Below are 19,234 nucleotides of genomic sequence, written 5' to 3' on the forward strand. Positions count from 1 at the left end.
CCCACTGGCAGGACACCACAAGGACCTTTTGGGAACTGGAGCAGCTTGTAAGAACCGGTGGCTTTGGAAGCATCGGAGCTTTGCTAGCGCTGGAAAAGGTGATGGCTCTGGGGATCCAGAGGCAGCCGTCCCTCCTCCTCCCTTCCCTGGGGGAGGTGTGAGAGCTGAATCACCCTGGGATGGCTCACTGCAAACACGGCACCACCACTGCAATGAAGTGGATTTACTGCCTCCGAATCGTGGGGTTTTTAGGAATTTTGTGCCTATTTTCCAAGCGTTTATTATTTTAAGACGCGTACTTTTCTATTTTTGCTGCGAATGGAGATGGGCTGTGAACTCCTGCTGACGCAGGCAGGGAGCAGGAGCAGTGTGGGGCCAGCACAAAGCCCTGTTCCAGTGGATGAGCAGCTCCTTCCCGTGCCAGCGTTGGGTACAGCGCTGCTCAGGTGCCTTTTAAGAGCAAATAAAGGTGTGACCAAGGTGAGCTGAGTCAGCTGGAGGCTCCTTATGGCCCAGAACACCAATTAAGTGGCACCAGCAGGGGGTTGTAGAGGTGACAAACCCTTTGATGTCACCTTACCTCCATCACATCCAGGATGGAACACATCCGAGTCATTTTTTGTCTGGCTTTTTCCTGAGCAGCTGAGACCCCCGTGGGTGAGTCTCATCCCTGTGATCCACGAGGCTGCTGCCACAACCCCTCTGAACCCCCCTGGTCTGCAGCTCCCCTGTGTTGGTTTGGCTTTTTCCAGCCTATTTATTCCTCCTGTGCCCAGAGAGTCCCCCTACGACATCATTAAGCCCCACGATGAGACCAATTTAGGAGCCAGAGAGAGAAATTGACTTTAAACATTTTATTAAGGCTTAAATGTCTATCAGCCAGCCAGGAGCTGGGCCGGTCACACGACATCAACCAAGAGGGTGGGATGGGATGGCTTTTCTACAAGATTCTGGATGAGCAGGGTGAGATCACTGCCAGCTCCTCACTCCTCAACCACGGCCTCTCGCTGTCGATTCCAGGACGAGGGACACGCTCCCAGCAGGACGAGGGGAGGGTGAGGTGGGCAAGGGGAGGAAGTGAGAGGGGACTTTGTGTGTGTTGTCACTCACAAGGACTTTACCTGCTCCACAACCGGGTGGCTGCTGGTCAAACGTGGCGTGAACTCGCGGGGAAGCTGAGCTGGTCCGAAAGGCACCTGTGCTAAACCTCTGAGCCCCGGGGTGGTGCTGGAGACCAGTCCTGGATAAATACATATTCCTTGATAAAGAAGCTATGGCTTTTGTCATCCTCAGGCTCCGGGCCGCTCTCTAACCCCCCACCCCCCCTGCTCTGTAAGCACAAGACCGAGTCCTCTCCGCTCTCCGGCTCTCCTCCCGGCGGCTTGGCAGCTCCTCCGGCGGATCCGTGCGGACACGGGGCACAGCAGCAGCTCCTCCTCATCCTCCCGGCAGCCTGGGGGGTCAGAAGTGAACCCTCCTGACGTCGTGCGTGGCCGCCGCCCTCTTGCAGCTCCCGCAGTGGATGGGCGAGGCCGGAGCCTTCTGGCGCTCGGCCAGGCAGGGCCGGCACACGAGGTGCCCGCAGGGGAGCTGGTACACGGGCTCCGCCTTGAAGTAGCAGGAGAAGGATTTGCCACAGGAAGCACATCCCTGAGTCTGGCTGCTCCTGCCGTGCTCTGCAAATCCAGAATCACAAAATCAAACGAGCTGGAAAAAACTTCAGGGATCATCTAGTCCAGCCTGTGACCCGACACCACCACGTCCAGTCTTTCCTGGGGACTCCACCACCTCCCTGGGCAGCCCCTTCCAGTGTCTGATCACCCTTTCTGTGAAGAAATCCCTCCTCATGTCCAGCCTAAACCTCCCCTGGCAGAGCTTGAGAGTGTAAAACAAGGCAACAGAAGTGGATTAGGCAGGCAGTGTGAGAAGTCCAGGCTGGGCCACCCCTTCAGTGCCAGTCCTGCCCACAAGCTGAGGGCCCCAGGTCCTGCAGACTTCGGCTGTGACTCAGGACTGTGCCAGTTTCCTGCCATTACCATAAGGAAAGGGAATGGTCCAGCTCCCAGGGCAGGGTGTGCTCAGAAAGGGATGGATCACATCAGCACTTGCATGTCAGGCTTTTAATTGAGGACAGATGACTGTAAAAAAGGGCTTTTCACTTTTACTGAGACTAAATCACCCTCCCTCCCGCTCTCCCGGCCAGATTAAAAGCAGCGATTCCCAAGTGGAACAGTTGAGGTGTCACTTTGCATTCCTGTCACACACAGCCCATCGAGGGCTGCTCAGCTCTCAAACAGCAGCAGTTTCAGAGGGGACAGGAAAAAGCTTCAGAGCTGAATGTCACTGAAACAGCAGAAGCTGTTTGGGCAGGGCGAGAGAGGGAGAAACAGACACAGACAGACAGACGGACACAGCCCTTCCTCGGGGTCACCCGGTCCCTCTGAAGCCCCTCTCATCCACGAGTAGGCAGAGCCTCACCCAGGGGGAGAGAAGCCAGGACGTGTGGAGGGACACTGAAGGTTCAATGCTTCCCTGCCCCTCAAAGGGGTAATTTTGGGAATGCAAACACAGCCGGATGAGGGGCTGGGCAGCAGGTGGGGTGAAAACAGCGAGGGCTTGGCAGCCTGGGTTGTGTACACCCAGTCCTGATGGGATTCTGGGCACGCACACGGTTGGCTGGCCTGGGATGTTGCTGCTGTGAGCTGTTCCTGTTCAGGGTCAGATATCACGTGGCATTTCAAAGAATCATGGAATGGTTTGGGTTGGAAGGGATCATAAAGCCCATCCCATCCCACCCCCTGCCATGGCAGGGACAGCTTCCACTACCCCAGGTTGCTCCAAGCTCCGTCCAACCTGGCCATGGACCCTTCCAGGGATCCAGGGGCAGCCACAGCTTCTCTGGGCACCCATGTGGCAGCTCCCCAGCTTGCTCCACACAGCTCACAGGCAACACTGAGCCACTCAGCCCAAATTGCAGAGCTCTGGGAACAGTCTGAACTAACCTGGAGCAGGCTGAGCACCGTGGCCAAGCACAACACATCCCAGATCATCCTTGGGCAGCACAGAGGTGACAGCCAAGAACACGGGAAAATCACAGGATTGCTGCCACAGCCTGCTCTGCCCATGGGCATGGACAGCATCCCACACCTTCTGGGGTGTCAGCAAGGTCTAACCTGCCTCACTGGGAGCATAAACCATCAAAACTGCTGAGAGAGGCAAGGACTGTCAAGTGAAGCTTGCTGGGAGACAACGGAGTATTTTATATGGAATATATAAACCTTTGGGGTGTGAACAATGGTCCCTGTTAACACAGCCCCAGCTCTCCTGCAGCTCCCAAAGGTGATCCAGAGGCACCTGTTACTCACCAAGGACTGTGCCCACGCTCCAGGAACTGCTGCAGCCGCCCTCTCCTGGAGCCTGCTGCTGGCTCTTCATCAGCTTGGCCGTGAAGGAGGGCATGGAGCTGAGAGCCGAGGTCAGGGCAGTGTCCAGGCTCTCCGACAGCTTCTGCTCGTGGGACACCAGGTCTGCAAAGGGAAACACAGACCAGGTCTGCAGAGGGAAACACAGACCAGGTCTGCAGAGGGAAATAGGGACAGGTCTGCAAAGGGAAACACAGACCAGGTCTGCAAAGGGAAATAGACACAGGTCTGCAAAGGGAAATAGGGACAGGTCTGCAAAGGGAAACACAGACACCAGGTCTGCAAAGGGAAATAGACACAGGTCTGCAAAGGGAAATAGAGACAGGTCTGCAAAGGGAAACACAAACACCAGGTCTGCAAAGACATGAAAAAGATGGAGAAGCAGATGCTGGGAAAAAGAATCTGCGATGGAAACGCTGCCTTGGCTCTGAACCCTGGGGGATTTTAGGAACCCTGCCACTTGTTTTGTTGAGAGGTGTCTTTTCCCCACCAAGGGGCTGGGATGGGGGTGGAGTACCTCACTTCCTTTGGGTCCTGGAGGTGGAATGCCCTATGGATTACCACCAGACATTCACATGGTGTCCAACTTATACAGGATCAGAATCATTTCAGTTGGAAAAGCCTTCTAAGATCATCCAGTCCAACCCTTAAACCAGCACTGCCAAGGCCACCACTAAATCACGTCTCCAAGTGCCACATCCACATGGCTTTTAAATACCTTCAGGGATGGGCAGCCTGTACCAGGGCTGGAGAACCCTTTCCATGAAGGCATTTTCCCTAATATCCAACGTAAACCTCTCCTGGCACACCCTGAGACCATTTCCTCTTGTTCCCTGGGAACAGAGCCTGACCCCCACCTGGCTGCACCCTCCTTTCAGGGAGTTGTAGAAGTCTGCAGATCTAAAAAGGGGCAAAACTCCAAATAACCCAGAAAGCTGTTTTTCCCTGAAATCCCAGGCACTCCCTCAGCTGGCTCCCGAGGATCCCAGCCCAGTGCTCCCAGCCTTGCTCCATGCAGCTCACGGAGAACATTTAAACCACTAATAAAATCAGTGGGACTTGTTTTTCCCTCTTTGTCCCAGTTCTGAGCCCCAGGGCCAGGGCTGGACCCTCCCTGTAGGGCTGCCCTGTGCAGCACCGGCAGCGCTAATTAAGACGAAGCATTAAGAGAATGTTGTCTGCATCACTAACTCTGTTAAATCCATCTCCCAAGGGAAGAGCTCGGAACTGGTGCTGCACATTTGCTCCACCAATCAAGGCTGATGATCCAGTGCAGCACGAGCTCCGTGGGCTGAGCACTCTGCTTTTATTTATGTATGGACACGGGAGCTCCAGGACCCCCAGGGCAGCTCCCCGGTGGGAGCTGTCACACACCTCCACAACCAAAATAACCAAAGATTCCTCCTAAAACAGGGAATGAGCTCTAGGCTGAGGGATCAGAGCAGGAATGTGCAGTCTGACTTCTCCCTACTCTTCCTGGTACCATCCAACATCCGTTCTTTTCAACCAAAGAATTTGTTTAAAATCAAACCGCCACCTGAGCTTTGTCCTCAAAACATTTTTGGGCAGCGTGGGAGAAGGGTGAAGGCAGTGACAGGTCCCAGCAGCTCTGGGTCACCTTTTGACATGTCATAGACCAGCAGGTTAGAGCAGACCAGGAAACTGGGCTTACCTGCCTGGAGAGCCACCCACAAGATACCCCCACACCTGGATTTACACCCTTTGTCCCCAAGTGCCACATCCACATGGCTTTTAAGTCCCTCCAGGGATGGGGACTCCACCACTGCCCTGAGCAGCTGTGCCAGGGCTGGACAGCCCTTTCTGTGAAGGAATTGTTCCCAATATCCAGCCTAAACCTTCCCTGGTGCAACTCTTGTTTCCTCCTGTCCTTGTCCCCTGGGAGCAGAGCCTGACCCCCACATGGCTCCTCCTTTCAGGGAGTTGTTGAGAGCCACAAGGTCCCACCTGAGCCTCTTTTTCTTCAGATTTGAGAACATTTTGCATTCCCAGCAGTGCTGCTACCACATCACTGAGAAAAGCACGGATAAAGGGAAACCAGCGCCCATTCCCTTCCCCTGTAGCCACAAGTCACATCTCTTGTCTAATTTGGTCCCTACCAGGTTTTCTGCTTTAACCACCTGCAAATTCTGTGCAGGTCTCTCCCAGGCTGGGCTCTCCCTCCTCCCTGCAATTCCCTCGCTGTGGTTTGTTCTGTGTCCCATTCCTGCTCTCCTTCCCACCTCCCTCCTCATGATGACCCACACAGCCAGGACTCCCCGTGCCATCACCACTGCATCACCACCACACATTTCTTTTCTTGTTTTTGCAGGACGCAATAAATCCCCCTGGAAAAAGAAACTTCAAACCAGGATGGTGAGGAAAATGTTGTCTCCACATGGAAGGAGGAGAAAGGAAGTCCAAACTAAAAGGGGAACAGGGTAACCTGAGCAAACAAAGGCTGTGAAACACTGAACAGGGAACATGAGAACTGCATGAAATGACCCAGCTCCACCACACTTATCAACAGCCAAACACAGCCTGGAAAAGTCTAGAGGTGGGATGGGAATTTGCACTGGATTTGTCGTGATTTGAAACCCCAGCCTGGGGCTGTCACAACACTCAAGGAACAGAGGTGACCCGGGGAGCCACGATACCTGTGGAACAGTCCATCTGGATCAAGGGGGAGTCACTGTCAGTTTTCATTTTTTTAGCACTGTTCTCTGAGGTAGCCGTGACAAGTAAGTTTGTAGCAGAAAAATAGGGCGGCTGCAGGGAGCCCTGATCCATGCAGTCCATTTTCCTTTTCAGAGAAGACATGGTGATGGAGGAGGGCACCAGGCTCTCCGAGGCGTGAGCCCTCCCCAGCAGGTTGGTGCCAGGGATGCTGTGCTGCAGCAGGAAGTGGTCTATCCTGGCCTTGAGGGTGGGGTGAGGTAGGGGCTGCGAGTGCTGGCTGAAGGCCACCCCCGTGAAGGGATCGCTGGGAACCCGGCCCCAAGACGCCTCGCTCCGGTTGCATTTTTCCAGGGTGGTCTGGTCAATCACCTTCCCAGAGGGCAGGAGCATGGGTAAAGTCATGATCTCCAGAGTGATGGGGTCCAGGAATTCTTCAGGGATGTCTTGGACGACATCCACCAGCTTGTGCAGGGTCTGCTGCTCGTTGGCACTGAAGGGGACGCAGTCGCTCTCCATCGGCGTCCAGAGCTCTGGCTTGAGGCTGCCGACGTCCTGGGCCAGGAACTGGGAGGCCACCTGGAAGACACCCTCGATCACCTCCTGGGGGCAGGACTTGGCAGGTTGTCCCCACACCTCCAGCCTCTTGATGCTGGGCAGGCCCCCGCCGGCCACGTGGGTGATGCAGATTTTTAGGTGGGACACATTGCTGAGTGAGGCCGGCCCTTTGTTCCAGAGATCTTGAGACACCGAGCCAGGGTAGGAGAAGACATTTTCCATCTGATGGAAGGGAGGCCTTGGCTTGAAGCCTCTGTGGCCAAAAGTCACTTTGCTCTGATTTTTTAAGACAGCTTTGCCCACCAGGGTGAAGGTGTCCTTGTCCGACACAGGCTGCCCGGCCAGACCTGAGCACTGCCCCTCAGGGCTCTGCCAAGAGGTTTTGTTGCATGAGGTAGAGGTGTAAACTTCCAGGCCGGAGAAGGTCTGGTACCCTCCGGAGGAGATGTCGATGTTGATCCTGCAGATCTCGATGTTGAAGGGGAAGGAGATGGTGACGTGCACCGGGGGTTTGATGAAGTACTCGCTGCGGAAGCCGCGGTTCCTCCTGGCGAGGTCTTCGGAGATCAGGTTCTCCACCTCGTAGCCATCGGCAGAGATCTGTGTGCCAGGACAAAACTGGGTTCAGCTTGGAGCAAGGAAACAGAAGGAAGCGAATTTCACAAGCACTTCCATAGATTCTCAAGGTGACATCAACCAGGAGCCAAGGCTGAGGTTTATGTGCAGCTCAGAGCAGACCCACTCCCACCCTCCTCCAGCCATGTGCTCCCATCCCCTCTTCCTGCACCCTCTGTCACACCACGTCCAGATCTGACTTAACTGCTGGAAGAGTGGAAAATTAGGGATAATGCGTGGTTTTGGCTGGGTCAGCAAAATAAGTGGGAGAGGGTGTCTGGGAGCAGAGGATGAGCGTGGGGGAGAGGGGAGTCTCCTCTTTCAGTCTCCCTTTTCAGATGGGAGTCTCCGGATTTTCTTTGACCAACTTATCCTGCCATGTGGAAAGGCACTTGGAATCACAGTTACAGGATCCCAGAGGAACTCTGGATGGTAATCAGCCTCTGGGACCCACCTGACACATCCCTGAGGGAGATCCATCAAACCAGGCTGGGTCTCCCAGAACACCCAATCCCATCCTCTGCTCTGCTCCTGGGCAGACTGGCTCAACCCATTCCCTTTCCTGGAAGCTCCAGGACCTAAGAAATCTGCAGCACTTGCTGAATGGACAAATAAAACCAAGGAAAATCTATTTATTCCATCTCTTTAACATGGTCTTGATCATGACAATCACACCACACCTCCGTGGCATGGCTGGGTCTCTCCACAAGAAATCCCAGTACTGCTGCTTTTTGCAGCACAGTATTTACATAGCCAAGGCTGTCCTGGATTTTGGGGTGAGTTGGTGTGGAAACTTACAATTTAAAAATAGCTGTGAATGAAAACTGAGTTTCTTAAGAGATTCTGACGTGCTGAGTGAAACCAGAAATACTTGGAAAGTAACTTCGGCAAACATTGTCAAGAGCTGTGTGTTCCACTGGGCAGAGGGAAAGCTGGAATACTGCAGGGAAAAAGGGATCTTGTCTGGTTATGAGATCCTGCAAAATTAGGGCTTTTCCGTCCAATATTTAATGTGTGCCACATCAGAGCAGTGATGCTGATTACCCAGAGGAGCAGTGAACAAATCCCTCCCCCCAGGGCAATTCCACCTAATCGCTCCATCCCCAACCCCCCCCCCATCACTATTTTACCTTGTTGCAGTGAATTCTTGGCTTGAACTGTGGGAGACAGACGTTTATTACCATCTTGGCAGCTGCAGAGAGGTCACTTGCTGAGCATCAGAGTCAGCTTGGAAAAAAAAAAATAAAAATAAAGGAAGTGAATATCCACGAGCAGTGAAAGGATCTCGTGTTTCAGAGCCTGGGTGAATTTCTAAAATGCACCTCAGATCTGAGTCCAGGAGGTGAAGCCAATATAAACCCAAATGAATGTGGTGGAGAGATGTGGTTGAGAGAAAAACAATCACATTAATATTAATTAGTGAACCTGTGGAGCAAAATCAAAGAGAAACGGCTTCTCACCTCTGAACAGACCAGCAATTAGATGTGAAGGTTTATCAAAGATGCAGGAGTTTTGTAGGTGTAGGAAAGCACCAGCACTGTCACAGTGAGTCAAGATTACCCACAAATATTAATAATTGGTGTTAAATAACTGCAAGGGAACAAAGGGCACGGAATAGCTCGGAGGGAGATGTCTGGGATCTGAACACCAACCGCTGATTCTTCTGCCAGTGCTCATTAAGGAAACTCAAGTGAACACACCTTCTTTCCCATTGAAAAAAAAAATGTGCCTGGAATTGGCTCTCTCAGATCCCTTTTAAGAATGAAATTATCTGCAAGGTGAGAGCTTTAACCTCTTGTTAACCCCAGCTTTAAAATGTCACTGCCCTGGGCAACCTTGCAAATCAGGGACTCGCTGCCTCCTTCAAGAACAAGCAGCTCTTTAATGATTTTCCACTGATCTGTTGGTTCAGCCCAAATGAAATTGGCCTTCTGGGGGCACGTTGGAAAGGCAGAGTTAATGAGCTCCCTGTGCTACATCTGGAAGGAGAAAGGTGGAATTCAAGGCACAAATCCCACAGATAAACCCCAACCCAACACGGAATTCACACCTGCAGAGAGCAGAGCTTGGTTACAATGCCTTGAATGAAGCAGGTGTGAACCTTACAAGAGGAACAGCCAGGTGAGCAGCACTTCTATCCCAAAATTTGGTCTGGCAGCCATCAGGAGCAATTCCTGCTCCTCAAGGAGCAGGACAAGCACACACCAACTCTCCTCCAATATTCCTTCACTGGCTTTCTGAGTCTGAGAGGTTTCCAGAACTGGGCTGCCACTGAGGAACTGTTTAAACTGGGGTTTTGGCACTTTTTGGCACCTTGTAGGAGACTGACAGTTCAACTACAGGCTGTGCCTCAAAACTGCTCTTTTTGGCTCATTTGGAACCAAAATGAATTTACCAAGTGGTGAATTCACTTGGCCCTCAGCACTGGTGTTATGAAAAGAGGCAAACCAACTCTCCTTGCTCCCTTCTTTGGGAAAACTCAAGGTTCTCTCCCTGTTCTGTCTCTCCTCTCTTTCCTGGGCTGAAGACTTCTCCTGCAATGTGAGGAGCTCTGTATGGGTGTTTTATAGGATTTTCTCCTACCTGTTTGTGACCCTGACAGAAACAACTCAGGTTAATTTTTCCAGTCTCAATACCTCAGTAAGGAAATGGATTATTCTGCATTTCCAAGTCACCACACTCCCTTCTGCTGGAAGACTCTGCTACAAATCTCATGGCAAAAGTTGAGTCACCGAGTTGCTTTTACCCATGGCTGTGGATTTTCCCTCTCTCTTCAGTGTGTGCCTTCCCTAAGGTGAACAAAGATCTTTGCACTGAGGCAGTGAAACACAGACCTGAAAAAAGTCCTCTGTGGTTTTGGACAAGGAACTTCAAACGAGGCTGTCTGGAGCTCGTCACCACATCCCTTCCTGGTGTCCTGCATGGGACTAAGGAGCTGCTGCCATAAGGAATGTGCATGGTGGACACCAAATAAAGTCCTTGGAGCATAAAATGAATGTCTGAGGTCAGAGCACCCCAACCCTCAGTCCCAGATCCTAAAGGAGAAACCCAGGCTGTGCCGTCAGCCCCAGCTCCATGAGGATGGAAACACGAGGAAATAGCTGTGTGTGCTCCTGGCACCCAGCTCAGCCTCACAACTAAATATTCTCTACTCCTGCCCTCACAGAGGCATCAAACCCAACCACTCTCATTCAGGGCGGAGAAAGAAACAACCACAGAGAAAAACGAATCCTTAGTAGGTTTTATTTGTGGTGGAAGCATTTGAGGATCCGGGTACAAAAGGAGAGCACGGGAAGTAGAGATGTCACCAGAGCAGAAATGGCCACACAGAGCAGCTGCCAAAAACCAAGCCAACACCCAGAGACCATTTTAACCAGCACCCAGCCACGGAGATGCACTGGGGAGGCTCTGGGCAAGCCCTTGCCCCCACTAGCCAGCCCTGGTGAGCAGCGCCGGGCAGAACACTTTGTAGTGGAGGTAGCTGAGCTTCTCGGAGCGTGTGCGCTTGAGCAGAGGGAACCACTCCCAGAAGGGAATCTCCACCACCACGTAGCCCAGCAGCCGCAGCTGCCGCCGCTTCAGGCAGTGCAGCCCCAGCAGCCGCTTGGAGCTGTAGCAGAAGTGGTTCCTGTTGGACACCTGCAGTGCCAGCCTCACTTCCTGAGGCTGCCAGCACCCTGCTTTAGGCTCAGCCTGGGATTTGGCACCTGCAGTAAGGGCTCCACCCAAGCACGGCGTTCCTGCTGCGTCCCCTCTCTCCTGTCTGGCAATGCCGGCTTCATTTCCCACTTCCACGGGAGACTGGCTATGAGCTCTCCCCTTTACGAGCTGAGAAATTAAATCATCTGTCAGATTAACTCCCATGTCTTTCAGCTTCTTGGCTGCCACAGGATCCTTGAAGTTGAAAGGGATGGGACATCCATCCGTGGCCAAACGCACCTCCAGGTCGCTGGACCTCGTGTGGGGCAGGATCATGTGGTTCTTCACATACTCAGGGCCTCCCAACATGCTCTCAAGGAGGGATGTGGCTTCCACAATTTCAGGCCTGACGTATATTTCCCGCTCTGCAAAGCTCAAAACCACCTCAGTGAACTCCTGACAAAGCTGAGGCGGGAGGCGGCTGCCTTGGTAGGTCGGGCACTCAATTTCAACGCTCTTACCAAGGGTGAACAGGTCCTTGTTGAGCTCATATTTGCTACCTCTGGTTTTCTGGACAAACTCCTCCCTCAAAGCAAAGTCTATCAGCTCCTCTGGGAAGCGTTTGACAAATGCCAGGCCAAGCAGAGCAGTAAGGAGATGCTCTGGAAACTTGCTAAACTCACGGAGTTTCATATGCAACTGCTTTATCAGGCTGGAGTAAAACTCCTCCGCGTTGGGAGGTTCATAGTCCAGGCACCCAAACGACCACAGGAATTTGGCAGCATCCTTGCTCCGGCAGTAGGACACCTTGGAAGGCAACGAGGTGGCGACAGCAGCCAAAATATCCTCGTTAAAAAAGTGCAGGGATGAACAGGTAAGAGCGATGTGCATGATGCCCTGGATGTTTGTTGTAGGAATGCGAGCAGGAATCACCTTCCCGAGCTCCCTCATGAGGGGCACGTGGTCCACGCGAGTGTAGCGCAGCATCTTGAGCACGTTCACCAAGGCGTAAGTGCTCATGTCCTCCATCTGCAGGGACACCCTGTCTGCAATCCTCCTCATGACGTGGTCAGACAGCCCACTGAGGGACTTGAAGAGCCCCAAGCAGATGGCCCCCAGCTCCTCCAAGGTGAAGGCGTCCAAGTGCTTCAGGATCGTGCTCTCCACCTTCTGCGCCAAGTCCACGGGCGACCTTCGGCCTTCCCCGATGATGTAGAGGAGCTGCACAAACTGGGGCAAGGTGAGGTCCTTCCAGTGCAGGTTGGCATAGCTGAACAGAATGCCCAGGTAGGAGGGCACGCTGCGCTCCAGGCAGCGCCAGCAATCCGCCACCAGCAGCAGCTGTTCCAGGCCCATATCCCACGCCCGCCGGCAGAACTCAGCCTCGCACGCGTCGAGCAGCGGGTGGGAGGCTGGCACGGCCAAAGGGACACAAGCCTTTAAAATCTGGATGAGATCTGGGGTGCTGAACAGCCTGATGGCCGTGACAGCATGGTGACACAGGGCACTGAACCTGGGATCGGACACCAGCGCCGCGCGTCGCTCCGCTGGCAAACGGCTCAGCTTGTGGAAATAATCCGTGAGAATTCCCGGGCTGCCCTCACACCCGGCCACACTCTGTAAAATCGACTCCCCTTCCTCTGCAGGGAGGGTCTGTGCTGGCTCAGCGCTGTCACAGCTGAGAGATCTGTACTCAGGCCTCCCCTTCTGGAACACGCGGGGGTCCTCCTTGGAGTTGTGCACCTCCCATTTTTCCTTCTCTGCTTCCTCCTTGTACAGCGTGGCCAGGATGGTCTGTTCCAGGAGTGTGTTGGACTTGGGCTTGGGCAGGGCATTCCTGATGGGTGGCAAAGCTTGGGAAGAGGCAGGAGGGAATGTGTGCGGAGCCTGCGTGGTGCCAGGGCCGGTGAACGTGTCACTGAGGGCCTGGCTGCTGTCCCTATCCACGCGCTGCTGGGAGCCAGCCCTGCCTTTGGCATAGGCAGCTGGATTATACAACACTCTGTAGTCCTGTGGCTTCAGCAGCTGGATTGTAGCCCCGGATTCAGTCCCAGTGTTGGCTGCCCCTGGTTTATCGTGCTTTTCCTTCTTGCTTTTGCTGCTCCCATGCTCGGCCTTGCGCTTGGCTGTGGTCGAAAACGCTGTCACCCTGCTCAGCCTTGGGAATCTTCGGCACATTAGCACCGTAGCCATGGATCTCAACTTACTGGGGCTCAGAACTGCTTCCAGGTACTGAAAAAAGGGCAGACGGAGAGTGAGTGGCCTCCACCTCACAGGCAGCACGTTTTAATCAATCCTTTATGCTACTGAAGGGGAGGCAGTGCCGGTGCCTCCCCTGGCCAGGGCAGCTGGATCCCGGCAAAGCCACTATGGAACGTCACCTCACGCAAAGGCAGCTCAGGACGAGCACCCAGGTGACCAGGGTTTGGAGTAGAAGGCAGTCAGGGCATGACCTGCTACTCAGCAGACACAAGAAACCTGGCACAGCCTAGGAGAGTTAAGAAAAAAATCATCGTTTTTTCATTCTTAAGAGACCCGAGCTGCTTTTCTTTCATTCTGAACAGTGAAAATGTGTTTTTGCAGTAGAGCTGCGGCTTCAAGAGACTTTATGTGTTCAAACAGAGCATTCTGCTGCTTTGGCCATCATGGTCTGAATCACTGACCACCACCTGAGAAGTTGTCCAGATATCCAGGGTGCCACACAGCCCTTTGCACCTGGAGACAGGATGTGGAGCAAAGTCTCCACCAAACCAGTGCAGAGAGTGAAAACTGGCCCAGAACCTGCAGATGGAGATTGAAGGAAAGAAGAAACATGGCCCAGAGCAAAGCAGGGGAAGAGCAGGGGAGAAGTAACACAAATCATTATGTGATGCTACATCCCAGGCTGAGAACCGGGGGGAACAGAGCTTTAAGCTTCAGATGTGGGAGCGTCTCCTGGAGTTTTAGGGTACAGCAGGTTTAAAAATGGCTGGTGCCTTCCTAACTCCTGCCTAAAGCAGCTACAGCTCAGAGGGTGAGGATGAGAAATCTGTAGGAGTCCAGCTGGGTGCTGCCAGCCTGCACTGGCTGCCAAACAAGCCCTGTTTACCACAATTCAGATGCTGATTAAAAAAATAAAGCACCAGGTCAACACTGCGTAGCAAATCCTTATCCAACCCAAATATCCACCACAGAGATGTTATCCACTTCCTCAAAATCCCTCAGCACCACAGGGAGCTGGGCAATCAGGAAAGCCAAGGACTGGCAGAGACGTTGCCATTGCAGTGCACTTTGTGCTCCCCACAGGGGGAAATAAATCCTCATGGACACCCCTCGGAGCTCTGCTTGTATCCACAGCTTCCTGACCAGGGATGGAGCAAGATGTGGGATCAGAGCAGGCAAACTCAGTTTTGCAGCAGCAAAATGGACACTTTGGGGCAGAAGAGGTGGGGTGAAGCACGGGTTTGGGGTGTGTGAGCAGGACAGTGGGATGGGGCCTCGCGAGCAGCTCTGGCTGAGAATAAGCTGGACTTCTTTGGAGTATAAGGATCCCCATGTCTCCCATGATCCAGGGACACCTTCCACTATCTCAGGTTGCTCCAAGCCCTGTCCAATCTGGTCTTGGACACTTCCAGGGATGGGGCAAGCCACAGCTTCTCTGGGAAACCTGAGAAGCAAACGAGGACATCTCGTATCCTCTGCTCCATGGACAGAACTTTCAGGCAGCAAACACCAGCCAGAGAGGGAGGAGAAGCTGCTGGAGCAGAAACCACCCCAGCAGAGAGGTTAGAAAACCAACTGGGCTGGAGAACAAGAGGCTCTGGTGGGTTTGGGGGAAAGGGAAGGCAAACTGAAATGTAGATTTGTGGAGACAGCCACACAAGGATGAGGGTACAAGAGAGGCCACTGTGCTTTTAAGATGATCAGTAAATATTGTGAGCTGCTCAACAGCCCACCAGGCACCTTATCTGTATCCCCAAACACCCTGAGGCAGCCCCAGGTGCAGATCAGGCTCTGCCCCACAGACCCCAGGCTGTTCCAAGGCCATCACTGTCCCATCCCAGCATGAGAAGTCAAATCGTGCCAGGCAGGAGAGACTCTGCCCCTTCCTGCCTGTCTGGGGAGCAGGGAAAGGAAAAGCCCCCTCAGAAGCTGGATAGAAAAACCCAGCCAAGAGCTGGATTTCAAAGCTGTCCTGTTTAGCTCAAAGGAATGTCTGATAAAATGATCATTCCTGGCTCTCCTGGCTGTGGTGTCCAGCCTGAAGTGGCTGCAGGTGACAGATGCTGGAGACAGAGGACAAAGCTCAGCCTGCACCTGGCTGGGGGAATGAGAAATCCCCTCCAACAGCTCCTTGTCCAGCTCCTCGCAGAGCTGAGACCATTAGAGGGGCAGGATCAAGCTCCAAAAACCATCTCGAACAAGAGGAACTTTATCCAGGCGAGGTTTTCCCAGAGATTTCCTTGTCTGACTCGACTTTGAGTATCTTCATCTATTTGTCTACTAACAAAACCCAGGTTATTTCTATAAAGCGACTTCTCTCTGCTGTGAAAGGTGATACTGCCTAGGAAAGCCAGCACTGCTGCTCCCAGAACCCCTCCCAGCAACAGCAGCCCCACTTCAAAGCCAGGGAATCAAAGCCCCGGTGAAGGCTCCGAAGGCGAGCGCTGCGTGCTGCTAAGAATATCCTGCACGGATTGACTGTGGAGCTGTGACACATTTGGGGATCCAGGCAGTGCAGAGATTGCTTCTCTCCTCCTTTGCTCCAAATCCAGCAAGAAAGAGAAGACCACGCACAGCAGAGCAAGGTTGGGATGGGACAAGACAGTTCCAAGCACCCTCAAGGGCAACAGGCTGCTCCAAGTGATTTTTCCATGATTTCGCCCACCCCCAGCCCAAATCTTTGTGATCTTTCCAGTTTCCACTCCATTTCTCTTCCAACTCCACCCACACCTTCGCTCGATTTGCCTCTCTTCACCTTGAGCAATCGGCCTTCCTTCCTCCCTCCTCCCACTTCCCATCCCAACGCAGCCAAACTCCTTCCCACCTCTGGGCAGGTCTCTCCAGAATTTTCACTTCCAGCAGCTCCAGTGAGCCAGGCAGTTTTGGAGCTGGGCCCTGCAGGCTGGGAATGCCTTTTGAGGAGCTGCTCAAGCATGGAAACAGCTCTGTTTAAGTGTCACAGCTGAGCATTGCTAAACACCTGGGAAAGAACATTCCCAGAGGGATGCCACCCATGCCAGGGGATGTTGGTGCATCCCAAAACGCTGTCAGGGCTTTTGCTCCCTCTGGAACACTCAGAGGGGCTTCTGGAAACCCCTCACCCTGTGCTTCCACTGGCAGCCAAAGGGCAGAGGGAATCTCCTCGGAATGTGAGGAATGAAATGTTGGGGATAAAACAGCTCATTCTGGCCAACAGCCTAAAGCGAACTCCTGTGCCTGGGCTGGAGAGGAGAGCAACAGAAAAGGGATTTTCTTCCTCCAACAGGTTATGATGTCAGGGCACAAAATTGTCACTTTTTAACTTTTTTGTGCTTTTTTCTTCTTTTTTGAGATCACAGAATCACAGAATGGTTTGGGTTGGAAGGGATCATAAAGCCCAGCTCATTCCACCCCCTGCCATGGGCAGGGACACCTTCCACTAGCCCAGGCTGCTCCAACCTGGCCTTGGACACTTCCAGGGATCCAGGGCCAGCTTCTCTGGGCATCCTGTGCCAGGGCCTCACCTCCCCCACAGCCTGGAATTCCTTCCCAACATCCCATCCATCCCTGCCCTCTGGCAGTGGGAAGCCATTCCCCCTTGTCCTGTCCCTCCATGCCTTGTCCCCAGTCCCTCTCCACCTCTCCTGGAGCCCCTTTAGGCCCTGCAAGGGGCTCTGAGGTCTCCCCGGAGCCTTCTCTTCTCCAGGTGAGCACCCCCAGCTCTCCCAGCCTGGCTCCAGAGCAGAGGGGCTCCAGCTCTCGGAGCAGCTCCGTGCAATTCCCTTCTCCCGAGGCTCCAGGGCAGCACCGGGGACAGGGCTGGAAGCCCCGGTCCCTCCGCTCACCCCTATGGCTGCACCTACAGACACATAAGACACACATATAAATATGCACACACACATACATATATATATATATACACACAAAGATGTTATATGGGGCAATGCAGCCCAGGGCAGGACGAGGGCGGCCCCGCGGGCTGAGGGGGTGGCGCGGGCAGGGGGCAGAGGACAGGGACAAGGGAAGAGGAAGGGGAACGGGGATGAGAACGGGAAAGAACAGGCAGGGGAAGGGGCCGGGACTCACCGGGGCCGCTCCGGGGCCACTCCGGCTCCTCCGGCTCCTCCGCCGCCGCCGCCTCCTCCTCCTGCCCCCTTCGCCTCCTCCCGCCGCTTCCGGTCGCGCGGCGGTGACGCCACTTCCGGCTCCCAGCGCGCGTGCGCGCGCGCGCGGCCGGCGGGTGGCGCCAACGGCTCGCGGCGCAGCCCCCTCGGCGTGCCCACGTGACGCGAGGTCACGTGGCAGCGCGGAGTCACGTGGGCGCCGCCATGGCGGGGGCGCGCCTGAGGCGCCGTGGCCGCCCTGCAGCTCCGGGGCCCTGAGGTTCGCTGGACACGGGTCCCGACCCGGCTCCCCGGCGGCCCGAAGTGATGCCTTAGGTTTTAACTTTGATATTTTTCAAACCCTGCACTGCCCAGTGTGTAGCTCTGAAGTTTCGTGTGGCCCGTCAGCTGCTGTTCTCCCATGCTGGGTAGACATAACAAACCTCTCTAGGTTTGCTCTTCAAGGACACCTTGATTGTCCCAGGCCCCAAAATGTGTAAACTAAAACTAGAGGAGGGGCGAACTTGGGGTAATGACACCATGAACTGAGGTTATAACTGGAGAATTAACCCTGGTATGCAAATGGACCAAACTTACAAAAGTGTGAAGAACCCGTGACCCAAGGTCCATCTTGGGTGTGGCCTTTTGACTGCCCAGGGTGAGCCTTTGAAGGCCCTTCAAATAAACACCTACTTTTATTCTCTTACTCTTGTCCAGTCTCTGTTTTTAGGTGGCCACCTCAGGCATCAGAAGGGGAGCTGCGGTGGCTGCCTGTGCCAATGCCTCACCACCCTCCTGGCACAGGGTGCCCAGAGAAGCTGTGGCTGCCCCTGGATCCCTGGAAGTGTCCAAGGCCAGGCTGGATGGGACTTGGAACACCCTGGGATAGTGGAAGGTGTCCCTGCCCATGGCAGGGGGTGGAACGAGATGGTTTTTGTGGTGCTTTCCATCCCAAACCATTCCGTAGCTCTGTGAGTCTGTGATTACAGGACACCCTTTTGTCTGCAGGAACCCACTGGGTACCAGCACGCCCAGGGATGTCCTTTTTGTGTCCCCAGAGAGGCACCACCCCCTCGCTGGTGTGGGTTGGGGTTGTGAGTGGGGTGTGTGGGAGGCTCCTGTCTGAGCTGACACCCATCACTGCAGCTGTGCCAAGAGAACAGGGGGGATTCAGGTCACAGTGGACCTGTGAAGGTCTGGCCTGAGCCCCTGCTCCAGCTGGACCACTCAGAGCCCATTGGCCAGGGCTGTGTCCACCCAGATTTTGGGTATTGCCAATAATTACGGCTCCACTCTTCCCAGAAATCTCTCTCCTGTCCACTGCAGGCTTTCAGCACTGGCAAACTAATTAAATATGGCCTTGAGCCTTACTTAGCACTTGTGTCCCTTCCTAATATTCCTACCAGGTGGAATTCCTGTCCACCTCTCCCTTTTATTCCCTGGCAAGTGCGGAAATCCCGTTTTCAGGAGGCCGCAGGGGTCTGGAGGAGAGCCACGTTGGCTGGTGGCACCTCAGGCTTTAAACCTGAGGGAACTCAGGGAATCCCTGACTCCCTTTGCCCTGGGAGGCACCAGCTTTGTCACCAGAGGGCAGGAGACCTCTCTAATAAAGCTGCAATGGGGAAAATTGCTGGAATTGTTGGGTTTTTAAAGAGAAACAACGTTTATGTGCTGCTTTGAGTGACGCTGACCAAGCAGTTGGGTGGGATTCATTTGAGTAAAAACCTGCAGGCGGTTTTGGACATGGTGTGACCTCCCTGGTTGTGAGGGAAGGTTGGATGGACGTCGGCCTGGGGGCCGCATCCAAATCCTCACCCCAAACATCTGGGATCCAACACAAATTGGATGCACTTTGAGTGTTTTCCACCCCTTCAGCCACGTGAAGGGCTCATGCTGGGGAAATCAGGGAACTCCCGGAGATGCTCTGGTGGGGGATGTGGCTGCTCCAGGTGAGGGCTTGGCATGGGAGGGAAGGGGAATTGCCTTCCCACCACTGCAGCTGGATTGGAGGGTGCTGGTACATCCAGTGTGAAGCTTTCCTTC

The 19,234-nt window shown here is 54.0% G+C and overlaps 2 protein-coding genes across 3 annotated transcripts; both read right to left on the minus strand.

Annotated features, from left to right (window-relative positions):
- Positions 1 to 839: 839 nt before the first annotated feature.
- Positions 840 to 17,225, minus strand: UBOX5 (U-box domain containing 5). Of its 2 annotated transcripts, XR_005601790.1 has the most exons (6): positions 17,175 to 17,225; positions 8,399 to 8,495; positions 6,077 to 7,253; positions 3,366 to 3,527; positions 1,346 to 1,676; positions 840 to 1,240 (listed from the first exon to the last, which is right to left on the minus strand). XR_005601790.1 is itself a non-coding variant. In XM_039551153.1 (5 exons), the coding sequence occupies exons 2-5, from the start codon at positions 8,450 to 8,452 to the stop codon at positions 1,462 to 1,464; spliced, it is 1,608 nt and encodes a 535-aa protein (XP_039407087.1). In that variant the 5' UTR covers positions 8,453 to 8,495; positions 17,175 to 17,225; the 3' UTR covers positions 840 to 1,461. The 2 variants fall into 2 exon arrangements, 1 of the variants encoding a protein (XP_039407087.1); XM_039551153.1 differs by having other exon boundaries at positions 840 to 1,676.
- On the minus strand, positions 10,489 to 17,213 carry FASTKD5 (FAST kinase domains 5). The gene is made up of 2 exons (XM_039551152.1): positions 17,175 to 17,213; positions 10,489 to 13,139 (listed from the first exon to the last, which is right to left on the minus strand). Exon 2 carries the CDS (start codon positions 13,098 to 13,100, stop codon positions 10,698 to 10,700), a length of 2,403 nt encoding a protein of 800 aa, XP_039407086.1. The 5' UTR covers positions 13,101 to 13,139; positions 17,175 to 17,213; the 3' UTR covers positions 10,489 to 10,697.
- Positions 17,226 to 19,234: the final 2,009 nt, after the last annotated feature.

Source organism: Corvus cornix, chromosome 4, assembly GCF_000738735.6.
Source record: "Corvus cornix cornix isolate S_Up_H32 chromosome 4, ASM73873v5, whole genome shotgun sequence".
NCBI lineage: Eukaryota > Metazoa > Chordata > Aves > Passeriformes > Corvidae > Corvus > Corvus cornix.